Source organism: Candoia aspera, chromosome 4 (genome assembly GCF_035149785.1).
Source record: "Candoia aspera isolate rCanAsp1 chromosome 4, rCanAsp1.hap2, whole genome shotgun sequence".
Classification (NCBI taxonomy): domain Eukaryota; kingdom Metazoa; phylum Chordata; class Lepidosauria; order Squamata; family Boidae; genus Candoia; species Candoia aspera.
Genome location: NC_086156.1, coordinates 112,039,884 through 112,054,199, shown reverse-complemented (window position 1 = coordinate 112,054,199; position 14,316 = coordinate 112,039,884). Strand labels below are relative to the sequence as shown.

General features: G+C 41.8%; 2 gene segments (V, D, J or C); both read right to left on the bottom strand.

Moving 5' to 3' along the window:
* Nucleotides 1-1,592: 1,592 nt before the first annotated feature.
* On the bottom strand, nucleotides 1,593-8,967 carry LOC134497127 (Ig heavy chain V region 3-like). The segment is given in 3 exon segments: nucleotides 1,593-1,925; nucleotides 2,448-2,752; nucleotides 8,922-8,967. Coding segments are annotated over 3 exon segments (684 nt in total).
* A 3,473-nt stretch (nucleotides 8,968-12,440) lies between these two features.
* On the bottom strand, nucleotides 12,441-12,876 carry LOC134497460 (immunoglobulin heavy variable 3-48-like; the record flags this gene model as incomplete). The annotated part of the segment is given in 2 exon segments: nucleotides 12,441-12,748; nucleotides 12,831-12,876. Coding segments are annotated over 2 exon segments (354 nt in total), but the record flags the coding sequence as incomplete, so codon positions are not given.
* Nucleotides 12,877-14,316: the final 1,440 nt, after the last annotated feature.

Here is a 14,316-nt window from a genome sequence, read left to right as displayed (position 1 = left end):
TAATAAGTCCCTTTCTATTCCCCAAAGGGCTCCGTTGCTCTCTATTTAGCAGAGCGCATCTGTTGTCAACATTGACATGGCTTCCCAGTGAGGATTGGAGCCTCCTTAGATGTGAAATTTTCTTGAGACCTTTTTGGTGAACTAATATGGAAATAAAACAGAGAAAAAGAAAAAAACAAGGATGCCTCCAAAATGAGACAATATCTAATGACACTACTTTGATTACCCTACCCCACCCCACCACCACCACCACCCCACACACGGGTAATGCGATTCAGGCTCACACCACTGCCCCCTGCTGCGGAGGGTGAGGACGAGGGGCATCTGCCTAATTCTCCGAGGAGATTCCGACATTCCAGGAGGGGAAGTGAGGCTGAGAAGAAATGAAGGTTCTCCAGGAGGTCTAAGCAGGTCTATAGAGATATATAAATATGCCCTTTTGTTACCTGATAGAGGATTCCTTTTGAAGGCTTAGTCTATGACTGATTGCATTTTCTGTACATGGAGGATACTGATTTCTTTTCCCCCGTGTCACATCAAATCATGGAGTAAATGAATTGGGACGGACCATCTAGCTAATTACTACTAAGGACACCAGGTTTAGCCACAGGATCATTTTTGCCCCTGCTAATGAACAAAGGGGAAATACAGGACAGGATTCAGGAAAGGGCGCAAACTTTGTGCTGGTGGGGGTAGCATGAAGGGGAAACCGTGGGGCTCCTTTAAAGGGGAAATGGTGTCCTGATTTACATATCGCTCAGGATAAAAGCGCCCCTCAGGCCATTGGGGTTTGATTTCTTTGCACACAGCTTTCACATATGAATTTGAATGGGTGGAAACGTCTCAGAACAATCAAGAATTTAACTGAGGAGAGATGGCGGTATTCGGAGAACCAAATGGGAAATGAACTGAAATATTGATCAAGGAAGAAATGTAGTTAATGAGTTCCTATTTGTAACTCTCAAGAAACTATAATGTTTATATATATAAGCTTCCTAGTACATTCTCTTGCCCTAATATTTCCTTCTTGTACCTGTCATGGGATCTTTTTAAACTATGCCCAATTTGATTGCCTCAGGCTCAAAAGATCCCCCCAGAGCAGCAGAACCTATAACAATTGGAGTTTTTGTATTAATTCATTTCATTCATTCATTTCCTGTCCTGCGTTTAGTTTTATTCTTTTTGTTAATAACTCAAGGCAGTGATCTTACCAAATACTCCCTCCTCCTCCTATATTCCCTGAGACAGCAACCCTGTGAGGCAGGTTGGGCTGAGAGAGCAACTGGCCCGCGGTCACCCAGCTGGCTCTCAGGCCTCAGGCGGGGCGAGAACTCACGGCCTCCTGGATTCTAGCCCGTTTCCTTAACCACGAGACCAGCCTGGCTCTCCCTATAGGGGGTGGGGTGATGTTTTATTTTAAGGAAAGAAACAAAACATATCTAAATACAAAAGTGAAACTTACAAATTTCTATTTCAGTGTTCTCCAGGGCTATAGATTAATATCCTATTTTATAGCCTATATTACTAAAGAGACAATATCATACAGTCTTACCTATTATTACTTTGCTATACTCTATAATATTACTTTTACGCTATACTATTGATTGAATCAAACTGGAGAGCGGCTCTACAGAAGGGACGTTTTTTTTCCAGGCTTCAGACTCAGTTCCTCCCACTTTGTCTCCCACACAGTAATAGACTGCCAAGTCCTCCGGCTTCAGGCTGCTCATTTGCAGATACAGCTGGCTGCGGGAATTGTCCCTGGAAATGGTGATGCCTCCCTTCACTTTGTCCAAGTAGTAGGTTTCTCCATCATAATCTACCACTGCAATCCATTCCAGCCCTTTCCCAGGGTCCTCTCTCAGCCAGTGCATGTAGGAGCTGCTGAAGTCGAATCCAGAGGCTTGGCAGGAGAGACGGAGGCCCTTCTCAGGTCCCCTCCAGACTCCACCAACTGGACAACAGACTGAACTCCTAAAAAAAAAAAAAAACTTGTTTTAATAAGCTCTCCTGCATACAAGAATTAAAATGGAAAGCAGCCTTTCCAAGGCCCTCATTGCTTTGAACGGTCATTAAGCAACCAGTCATTAAGTGAGGACTTCCAGTCTGAAAGGGATCTTTTGTCAGAACAGCTGGGTGCTTCCTGTTCCCTTTTCACCTTTTGCCTTGCTTGAGGAGGGAAATCTGTATGGCGGGAAAAGCAGTATTTGGGGAAGAAAGTAAGGAGGAAGAGAGTGATCTTGATTCCTTATGAAACCACATTACCCACTGGGTCTTCCAAGATCAGCTGTGGGCTCTCACCTCATACTGTGGAGATTTATTTGCTGCTGCTCATTCTAACTACACAAACTCAACCTTCTGTGACTGAATCGACTTGGAGAATTGTTTTGAGGAAGAGAAGGTTTTTGCCAGGCTTCCGACTCACTTCCTCTCACTGTGTCCCTTGCATAGTAATAGACTGCCGTGTCCTCTGGCTTCAGGCTGCTCATTTGCAGATACAGCTGGCTGCGGGAATCGTTCCTGGAGATGGTGAAGCGTCCCTTGACTTTGTCTGAATAGGCAGTGGTAGAGCCAAGCATCTCTGGATCTATGCTGGCCACCCATTCCCGTCCTTTTCCAGGAGCCTGTCTTACCCAGTCCATGTCATAACTGCTGAAGGGGAAGCCAGAGGCTTGGCAGGAGAGACGGAGTGACTCTCCAGGCCTTCTCACGTCCCCTCCAGACTCCACCAAGTGGAGCTCAAACTTGACACCTAAAAAATAAAAGTATTTCAGTGGGATATCTTGTATTCAAAAACAGCAAATAGAAGGAAACTCTATAGAGAGGGAGGAATTACCTTGGAGGACTATTAATAAGGATACTAGGTTTAGCCACAGAATCATTTTTGCTCCCTCTAATTCCAAAATCTACTCCCTGACCACATCTGAAAGAGAGAAGAGAGCTAGCCTGCTGACCTAAAAGGAAGGGAGAAAGAAGAAGAAGGTCACCTAGAGGGGTTTATCAAAGACATTTCAAGGTGATACAGTAATTCACATTGCATCTGCCTTTTCCTTTTCCTTTGAAATGTAGAAGGGCAAAGGGATATTAGCTGTGGTGCTGCTTTTGTTGAGAGCTGCTTAGCACGCTCCCGATCCTTTACTGGGACCCCAGTGTATGCTATACGTATAGTCCTCGACTTACGACCATTCATTTAGCAACCGTTTGAAGTTAGGACGGTTCCAGAAAAAATGATTTACGACCACTCGTCGCACGTAAGTCTGTTGCAACATCCCCACGCTCACCTGGTCAGAATTCAGGAACATGGCAGTGGGCTCGCACTTACGACAGTGGCAGTGTTCCACGGTCATGTGATCGCCATGTGCAACCTTCCCAGCCAGCTTCTGACAAGCAAAGTCCATGGTGGAAGCCACATTCACATAATAACCACAGTGATGTGCTTATCAACTGCCGTGTTTCACTTAACGACTGCTGCAAAAATAGTTGTAAACTCAGTTGTGAGTCACTTAACAACTGCCTCGCTTAACAATGGAAGTTGCAGTCTCAGTTGTAGTCGTATGTCGCGGACTACATCAAAATGAGACAATATCTAATGACAATACTTTTATTTCCCTAACCCACCCCACCCCCACCCCCACCCCACACACGGTGTCATGATCACTGTTGCGATGCTTGTGACATCGCAATGGCTCGCATGACAATGTAGGGAAATGGGTACCGGGTGGACTAAGGGAAAAGGCAACGAGGTAACAAAAGAGAGCAACAGGTGCTGGCAACAAAGTATCAACTCTAGCCGGAGGCGTGGAAGAGAGAGATACAAGGTTGCAAAGAGGGTAATTGACAACACCAGACCACGAGGCGCACCCGAGCTGTCAAAGAGATTACGAACCTGATCGCCCGGCAATGAACCATCACCGGCCGGAGAAAACAATCAAGGAAACGCCCGGAGCACAGGAGGGGCTCCATGACCCCTCACCTACCGGCAACAGAACCAATGGGGCTCGGGGCGCACCCGAAGTAAGAAGGGGTGGAGCGCTGACCGGCGCGGGCTATTTAAATCCCGTTCCGGCGCGCTCCACTCACTCTCAGCTTTGCTAAAAGGCATGCATTCTGTTCTATTAATAAAGCCAGAACCTAAGCCCACGCTAGCATCTGTGTCTTTACTGGTTAGCAGGCAGAGCCTGACACACGGGCAATGCGATTCAGGGTCACAACACTGCCCCCTACTGCAGAAGGTGAGGAAGAGGGGCATCTGCCTAATTCTCCAAGGATACTGAGGAGTAATATTATCAACAAATAATAATATATTATTTCAAAAGAAATATGGGAAAATTTGGAAGGAAATACAAATTGATATGGAAAGATGGGGAAAATTACAACAATCTTTGCTCGGAAAGTTATCCGTAATCAAAATGAATCTATTACCGAAGATGCTATTTCTTTTCCAAACATTACCAATCCTAATCAATGAAAACATATTTAAAGTATGGCAAAAAGATTTCTCAATTTGTATTTGGCAAGGAAAAAGAAGGGCATTCAATTTAAATTATTACAAGATGCTAAAGAAAGAGGAGGGTTGGGGTTACCAGATCTTAAATTGTGCTTTGAAGCTTGTTGCTTTCTGTGGATAAGAGAATGGTTAATGTCAGAAAATCCAAACCTTCTACAGCGAGAGGGACATGAACTTAGATGTGGGTGGCTGCATCTATTTGGACTGAAAAAGCAAAAATGAACAAAGAATTGAGAAATCATACTATTGGGAGAGTATTATTGAGGGTTTGGGATAAATATAAGAGTAGATCATTAGCAAACATACCAATGTGGATATCGCCATGAGAAGCTTCTGCAAGGAGGGAAAGTTTAGATGATAAGATAAAATGGTTAAGATATAAAGATCTGATCAAATATGAACAAGATACACCTCTGCTAAAAACAAGAGAAGAAATAGAAGGAGAAGGACACTGGTGTCATTGGTTCACATATATGCAGTTAAATGAACGATTTAAATGAGATAATATATATATATAAATTTAAAAAGGAAAAAAATGAGATCGAAAAAGAGTTATATATAAATAATGAGCATATTATGACAAAGATGTAGAAAATGTTATTACAATTAAATCAAGAAGATGAACAGATCAAAAGAGTGAATGATTAATTGGGCAAGAAATTTTGGATATAATATTTTAATAGAGAACTGGAGAAAATGTGGACAAAGGGATTAAAATTTACTTTAAGTTATCATTTAAAGGAAAACTTGTATAAAATGATTTAGAGATGGTACCTAACCCCACAAAAATTAGCAAAATTCTATAAAAATGTTTTTAATGTATGTTGTATATGTTCAAAAAAGGACAGAACATTTTCCCATTTATTGTGGACCTGTAAAAAAGAAGAAAAATTCTGGGAACAAATATTTAGGATGATTCAGAAAATTCTTAAGATAGAAATTGTAAAAAAAAACAGAATTATTTTTATTAGGTATAATGGAAGAGGATTCAGAGAGAAAATATGGTAAGGTAAAGGTAAAGGTTTCCCTTGACGTAAAGTCCAGTCGTGTCCGACTCTAGGGGGCGGTGCTCATCTCCGTTTCAAAGCCTTGGAGCCGGCGTTGTCCATAGGACACTTCCGGGTCATGTGGCCAGCATGACTCACGGAACGCCGTTACCTTCCCGCCGAAGCGGTACCAATTAATCTACTCACATTTGCATGTTTTCGAACTGCTTGGTGTGCAGGAGCTGGGACGAGCAACGGGAGCTCACCCCGCCGCGCGGTTTCGAACCGCCGACCTTCCGATCGACAGCTCAGCGGTTTAACCCGCAGCGCCACCGCGTCCCTTGTAATTATTTATAATATATGATCAATGCAGCTAGGATTATATATACACAATATTGGAAAAAGGAAAACATACCAACAATAGAGGAGTGGGTGATGAATATATTGGAGCTAGCACAGATGGCAAAATTAACAATTTTAATAAAAGAAAAAAATAGTACGAGATTTAAAGAAATCTGGCAACCAATATTAGATTACCTGTATACAATCTAATATGGGTCGCCATATTTAGCATAAGAGCCTTACAAAGATAACTATTTGTATATCTATAGCTACAAAAGTCAGAAACCATGTTTTAGTATGTTGTTATTGTTATTGTCTTTCTTGTTTATACGTGTATACGTGGTGTTAGGTGTATTCTAGAATGTTACATACGTCAACAATGTTTTATGATTTTGTATTCTATTTTAACGAATAAAAAGTTTACCAAAAAAAGAAAGAGACTAAAGGTCAAGATTGTTAAACATAAAGGGAAGGAATATAAAGTTGGTTTCTTTGATCAATGTTAAAATATGTATGTTGCTTTTCTGCTAACTCTTAATGGACTTTTGCTAATTAGGACTGAATGATGAGGCTTTAAGAATTTGTTTATAGATAAGAGATGAGATATGGGAAAAAGAGACCTTTTGTGGAAGTATCAGAGAAGGTGAAAAGTTACTGCAATTGTTCAAATGTGCGATGAAGGGGGAGGTCATTTCTTCATATACCTCTTTTCTTGTTTCATATATATATATATATAATTCTATTTTTTCTCTCCACTTTTTATTTATTTTTTATTCTTTTTTTATTTTCATTAGTTTTTATTAGTTTCTTATCTTTGAACTTTGATAAAAATCATTGGCATTAGTTATTCCCAAACTTCTTTCAACAGTAAATACTTTTATTTCTGCAGTGCTTTCTGACTAAGATACCAACGTTCTTTTAAAAAGAGCGAACACACATGTAGGTGGTGTTAGAAAGGAAGTGGAAAAGGAGAGTCATTTGGGAAAGCCGATGCGAAGTGAGACAGTAGAGAGTCTCTGGCATTGTGGGGTGCTCTATCTACTACACTTCACTCTTCTGGCACTGGTCCTCGTAGATCCATATCCACTGACCTGATTTCACAGATAGCAACAATAATTGAGTTGCATATTTGGCTTGCATTTCAGCTTCAGCACAACAGCATTTGATCAGATTCAGAAAGTGATAGGCCTGTAGTACGTAATGGAGAGAATATTGGCCATGGCGTAGGACGCTGCAATGAAGAACAGAAGTACCTGTCAAGCAATCAAACTTGGGCTCATGACCAAAGGCAAATTCAGGTTCAAACAGGGGTTGTGTGAGCGAATTTAACCTGGAGATGAAAAAGCTAAGCAAATCCATGACCATGAGGGTCCCGCCCCCAAGCGAAATAGTCGGGCAAGTAGGCTAAAATTGTATTTGAGCAGCAGAGTTCCTCAAGCGGACTCTTGCAAGGCTGTAAAGAGGACCTTGAGTGGAGAGGAACATGTGCAGAGGTTTTATCTCCTGAATGTTTGGGTAGGGAGAAGTTAGAGACTGTTTTGTATTATTCAGAAGGCATCAGGTGGTTCCTCAACTGTGTTAAGTTAATTTAATATATCATAAAGTATAGGGGTTATTTTTTGTATCACATATTTCTTATTATTTTTATTTTCATTCCTATTGCATACTGCATACTAGTTGTTGCCTGCATACTTATTCATACTGTAACAGCACGTATTTAGAGACTGAGGCTTCTGAAATAAACAAGGCTCTCGGATGAAAAAACAGCAACAAAGAATTAGGGCTGTGACGGCTGTTCTTGGTCGGAGGTTGGGAAAAAAAAAAAATTCCTAAACCTCCTAGAACATGACTTTCCCTGGAATTGACTTGAGAACCCCTGATCTACGTTCCTTTGCTATTAGAAGTATTTTCACACGACCACATTTAGGCTACCTTTGCCCTGATGTTGTTAGGCGTTATTTTCCGGCTTCTGCCCCCTTCCTTGGTGTCAGACCATACCACGCTCTTGCACGTCTTGCAGCATCCTTATTTTGTTACTAGATTTCGACTGCTAGCAGAGGAAAAAGGATTTTAAACATATTTAAATTTTAAAATGCCTATATGTGTGCATGCGTTCATGTGTGTGTGTCTATGTGTGTGTACATATATGTAGTACATCTATGGTAAAAGGGAGAGAGGATATATAGACACAGAAACAAATGCACCCAATGTGGGAGAGGGGCAGACCTGCATCTCAAGAAAGAGTCAATGAGGGTTGAACTTAAAGACTAATAAAAGAATGAAGAGTTCAAATTACTGAATCAATTCTGTATTTCCTGATACATTTTGAGAGAAGAACGTGAGAACAATTTCCCTTTGCTGTCTTTCAGGTGGAATATATATGTATATATACACACACACACACACACACACACACACACATACACATACACACACACAAACACATACACATACATATTCCATTTATATTGCTTCCTAAGATTTGCCGTTTTCTTCCTATACAAAAGGAGAACAGATCCCAGAATGCCCAGGCCAAGATCAGCTCTTCCTCCCTCTTGGCACTCAGGCAGCTTTCTCAGCTCCCTCTCAAGTCTCCTGGGAAAATCCAGCCTTCTGGGGCTGAGCTGACTTGCAGAGCGGCTCTGAGGAAGGGAAGGTTTTTGCCAGGCTTCAGACTCACTTCCTCCCACTGTGTCTCCTGTACAGTAATAGACTGCCGAGTCCTCCGGCTTCAGGCTGTTCATCTGCAGATACAGCTGGCTTTTGGAGTTGTCCCTGGAGATGGTGAAGCGTCCCTTCACTTTGTCCGAGTAGTAAGTACCGGAACCAGAACCAGAGCTTATCCATGCCACCCACTCCAGCCCTTTCCCATGGGCCTGTCTCACCCAGCTCATCCAAGAGCTGCCGAAGTTAAATCCAGAGCCTTGGCAGGAGAGACGGAGGGACTCTCCAGGCCTCCTCACGTCCCCTCCGGACTCCACCAGCTGGGCCTCTGACAGGACACCTAAAATAAAAGTTGTTTTAATGAGCTCTCCTTTATTCAAGAATTAAAATGGAAAGAACCTGAATAGGAGGGAACCAATTACCTCTGAGGACTGCTAGTAAGGAAACCAAATTCAGCCACAGGATCATTTTTGCTCCCGCTAAAGATTAGAGGGGAATCAACAGGAAAGGATTCAGGAAAGGGCACAAACTTTGTGTTGGTGGGAGTAGCCTGAAAAGAGACACCCTGGGGCCCCTTTAAAGGGGAAATTGTGGCCTGATTTACATATCACTCAGCATAAAAGAGCCCCTTGGGGCTTTGAGGTATATATTTATTTCAACACTGCAATAATGAAAGATACTGACAGATGCTCCTCACTTAATGTAAGGGTTTTGAGATGACAGAAAGAAATCAGGGATTGAAATTTCCTCATATAGCCATGCTACAGTCCGGAAATAAAGAGGATGGCACATCGGAGTTCAAAATGGTTGCTCCACAGTTATTCCCTTGACCATGTTCTTTGGAAGAAACCACAATTAAGTCAATGCAGACCAAGCCATAAGGCCCAATTAATTTTACATACACAACCAAGTCTCAAAGTAGGAATATAAATCATTGGAAGCCTGTATAATGTTTCTTAATGGTTTGGTTTTTAACTCAGCAGCCATACTGATTACAAATATTGGGAGGTTTTTGGGTGGCCATTTTTATGGTCTTCTTATCTGTTTTCAACTGCCCAGCGTTAATTCATACCAAGCCTCAAAAAACCTGCTCTCCTACTTATTCCATGGACTGAGAAACAGAAATAAATGACTTTTCATTTTCCAAACAATTCAGTTTGTTCTATATTTAGCAAAGCACATCTGTTCTCAACTCAGATGTGGCTTCATGGTGAGGAATGTAATCTCTTGGGATGTTAAATTTCATTGACTTGCCTTCAGTGATATCTTAGGAAAATGAGAGTAAAATTAATGATGCCTCCGAAGTGAGACAAGGCCTGCAGACCCTTTCCATCCCTCACCCCCACCCCCACCCCCACCCCCACCCCACACATATGCAAAGCCATTCCGTGTGACAACACTGCCCCCTGGTGGAAAACCTGAGGAGGGGAGGCATCTACTTAACTTTCCAAAGAGATTCTTGCATTAAGAAATGGTAATTCCGGCTCCGATGAAATGAAAGAGCTCCAGGGAACTTAGTCCAGTCTAGAGAGTTAACAGAAAACGCACTTTTGTTACATGAAAGGAAATTCCTTTTGATGGGTTATTCTATGAGATACTGTATTTTCCTGAGGTCGTGTATTCTTAGTTTTTCTCCTAAATATCATGAAATCATGTAAAAATGAGTTGGGAAGGGCCATCTCAGTCATCTAGTACAAACCATTCCTAACTGGTGGGGAGCCAGACCCTCTCTGCCGACCTACAACCAAAAGAGGCTGTTCTAACCAGATTGAAGCAGGTCCCCCTCGTTCTTCCCTCGCCCTCGTTTTACTCTTGGCAGACCGGGTTGGAAGGGCTTATCATTGGTCAAAATCTTCTCTATCCTAGTTCTGTATTCTGTCTGGTAAGACAATAATTCATAAAACCTCTTGTCCTTCTTCTACCATTCATTCATGGTGGATGACTGTGGATTTGCTAAATATGATACTTAGAGGAAAACATAATTCTATCCTCTTTTTATTTTTATTTTTTTCTTCAAACTGTATCCCACTTTTTTTACATAAATTCCATCTCTACATTCACAGGACCCCTTTTGGCCATTTCCTATCCTTCAATTAAAGCAGAAGCTGAAACTGAACATATAGTCCTCAGGATAAAAGAGGATCTCAGTGCATTGACCTTCCACCTTTCCTTGAAGGAATATTTCACCCAAGAGAGAGGGAAGAGGAGAGGAGAGGAGAGGAGAGGAGAGGAGAGGAGAGGAGAAATGTCCCTTAATTTACAAATGTCCTCAGAGAAAATACTCGCTCTCTCCATTCACATGAGTTATTTCTTTGAAACTGTTTTCAGATTATGGGCCACTTGTTCTAGGAGTCAGGACGTTGGAGGAAATAAAATGCGTAATTTTTTTATATGTCAAATCATGTCACTAAGATTGGCTAGCACTGACCAAGAATTATTTAGTAGCTACTTCAGAGACAAAGTGTGAAGTCATAGGTGATTTCAAAAGAAAAAGTATGAGGGTTTTTTCTATAAATATGGAGTGTCAATGAAACTAGACATTTTATTCATTTATATTTTAGTTTTCATCATGACCAATCTCACTTGAAGAGCATCTCTGGACATTTTATGATAAAAGATCATATGATGTAGACTAAGCTATTGAGAATGATATGCCTAGCACATTCGTTGAATGTCCGGATGTTGCAAAGTCAAGAAATCTGTTTATAACAAACCTTTTCCCAAATGGCTGAGAAAGATAATCAATCACTTTGCCGTCTCCCAATTGGAATGCAAGAAATGCATGAAAACTGAGGTATAATCTTCTATCATCCCTAAATTTATATATAATTTTGGATAAAGGAGATACACTATCCATTCACATAATATGGATTTTCTTAAAATAATTTTGAAATTTTGGGCAGTTCCTTATAGGAGTCAAGACAGGTGTGTTGAATAATTCTTACCTAAGATAGTGCAAGGATACATTTTATAAATAAAAACCTAGCATTCCCATGTGGAATTTCTGGTGTTGATTTTCATAAATCACAGATCAAAATCTACAAGATGAGACCATAGGAATTATTTCAATATTTTTTTCCTTTTAAATTTCCTGTCGAGCAAAGAGGCTGAGCGATTCCAACCTTTCTCCCACCCGGAAATTACTGGGGAGGACGGCAGGTGAGGAGGCAATTTTAGGCAACCACCTAGAACATGACTTTCCCTGGAACTGACTTGAAACCAGCGATCTACTTTCCTTTGCTATTCTAAGTATCATAAAATGACGACATTTAGGCTACCATTGGCCTGATGTTTTTAGGCCTTATTTTCTGACTTCTGCCTCCTTCCTTGGTGTCAGACCACACCACACTCTGGCAGGCCTTGCAGCATCCTGAATTTATTACTACTTTTCTACTGCTAGCAGAGGAAAATTATTGTGAATGTATTTAAACTTCCAAATGCCTATATTTGTGTGCATGCATTCATGTGTGTGCGTTTCTGTGTGTGTACATACATGTAGTACATCTATGGAGAGAGGGAGAGAGGATATATAGACTCAGAAACAAATGCACATAAAGAGGGAGAGGGGAAAGCCTGCGTCTCAAGAAAGAGGAAATGAGGGTTGAACTTCAAGACCAATAAAAGAATGAAGAGTCCTAATTACTGAATCAATTCTGTATGTCCTGATACTTTTTGAGAACAGAACTTGAGAACCATTTCCTTTTGCTGTCTGTCAGGAGGGTACTGAGATTTGCCATTTTCTTCCTATCCAAAAGGAGAACAGATCCCAGAATGCCCTGGCCAAGATCAGCTCTTCCTTCCTCTTGGCACTCAGGCAGCTTTCTCAGGTCCCTCTCAAGTCTCCTGGGAAAATCCAGCCTTCTGGGGCTGAGCTGACTTGCAGAGCTGCTCTGAGGAAGAGAGAGTTTTTGCCAGGGTTCAGACTCACTTCCTCCCACTGTGTCTCTCGCACAGTAATAGACTGCCGAGTCCTCCGGCTTCAGGCTGTTCATTTGCAGATAGAGTTGGCTTTTGGAGTTGTCCCTGGAGATGGTGAAGCGTCCCTTCACTTTGTCCAAGTAGTAAATGGTACCTGAATTGTAGCTTATGTATGCCACCCATTCCAGCCCCTTTCCATGGGCCTGTCTCACCCAGTCCATGCCATAGCCCCCGAAGTTGAACCCAGAGCCTTGGCAGGAGAGGCGGAGGGACTCTCCAGGCCTTCTCACGTCCCCTCCGGACTCCACCAGCTGGGCCTCTGACAGGACACCTAAAATAAAAGTTGTTTTAATGAGCTCTCCTTTATGCAAGAATTAAAATGGAATGGACCTGAATAGGAGGGAACCAATTACCTCTGAGGACTGCTAATAAGGAAACCAAATTCAGCCACAGGATCATTTTTGCTCCCGTTAAAGATTAGAGGGGAATCAACGGGAAAGGATTCAGGAAAGGGCACAAACTTTGTGTTGGTGGGAGTAGCCTGAAAAGAGACACCCTGGGGCTCCTTTAAAAGGGAAATTTTGGCCTGATTTACATATTGCTCAGCATAAAAGAGCCCCTCGGGGCTTTGAGGTATAGATTTAGTTCAACACACATTCCACACATGGGACATAGAAGAAAGGGCAGCTTTGCACTGGAATAATTAAAGCTTCTGACAGATGCTCCTCACTTAATATAAGGGTTTTAAGGCGACAGAAAGAAATCGGGAATTCAAATTTCCTCAAATAGCCATGTCACAGTCCACAAATAAAGAGGATGGCACATCGGAGTTCAAAATGGTTGCTCCACAGTTGTTCCCTTGACCACGTTCTTTGGAAAAAACCAAAATTAAGTCAATGCAGACCGAGCCATAAGGCCCAATTAATAGGCCACAGATCAATTTTACATACACATCCAAGTCTCAGAGTTGGAATATAAATCATTGGAAGCCTGTATAATGTTTCTTAATGGTTTGGTTTTTAACTTTGCAGCCATACGGATTACAAATATTGCAAGGTTTTTGGGTTGCCATTTTTATGGTCTTCTTATCTGTTATTACCTGCCCAGAGTTAATTCATACTAAGACTCAAAAAAAACCCTCTCCTACACTTATTCCATGGACTGAGAAACACAAATAAATGACTTTTCATTTTCCAAACAATTCAGTTTGTTCTACATTTAGCAAAGCACAGCTGTTCTCAACTCAGATGTGGCTTCATGGTGAGGAATGTAATCTCTTGGGATGTTACATTTCTTTGATTTGCCTTCAGTGGTCTCTCAGGAAAATGAGAGTAAATGCAATGATGCCTCCGAAGTGAGACAAGGCCTGCAGACCCTTCCTTTGGTCCCCCCTCCCACACCCCACACATATGCAAAGCCATTCCGTGTGGCAACACTGCCCCCTGGTGGAAAATGTGAGGAGGGGAGGCATCTACTTAACTTTCCAAAGATATTCTTGCATTAAGAAATGGTAAAATCAAACACTACAAGGTGAGACCATAAGTGTTATTTCAATATTTTTTTCCATTTAACTTTCCTGTTGAGCAAAGAGGCTGAGCAATTCCACTCTTCCCCCCACCCGGAAGTTAGTGGAGGGGATGGCAGGTCGAGGCATCCCTGGGTGGAGAGGGGGTGGCAGCAGGACCTGCCAGGCAGCTAACAAAGGCTGGAAGAGAGTCCAATCTGAAAAGACCCAGGAGGCTTCTGGGAGAGGATCACTGCAATTCCCAAAGTTTTGGTTTCTTGACTCTACCCGGCATTAGGGAGGGAGTGTCGGGATTAAGGGTTTTGAATATATATTAACATAGAAGGAATGGGAAATGAGCATCATGTAGAAAATAATTTAACTGAGGAGTTAGG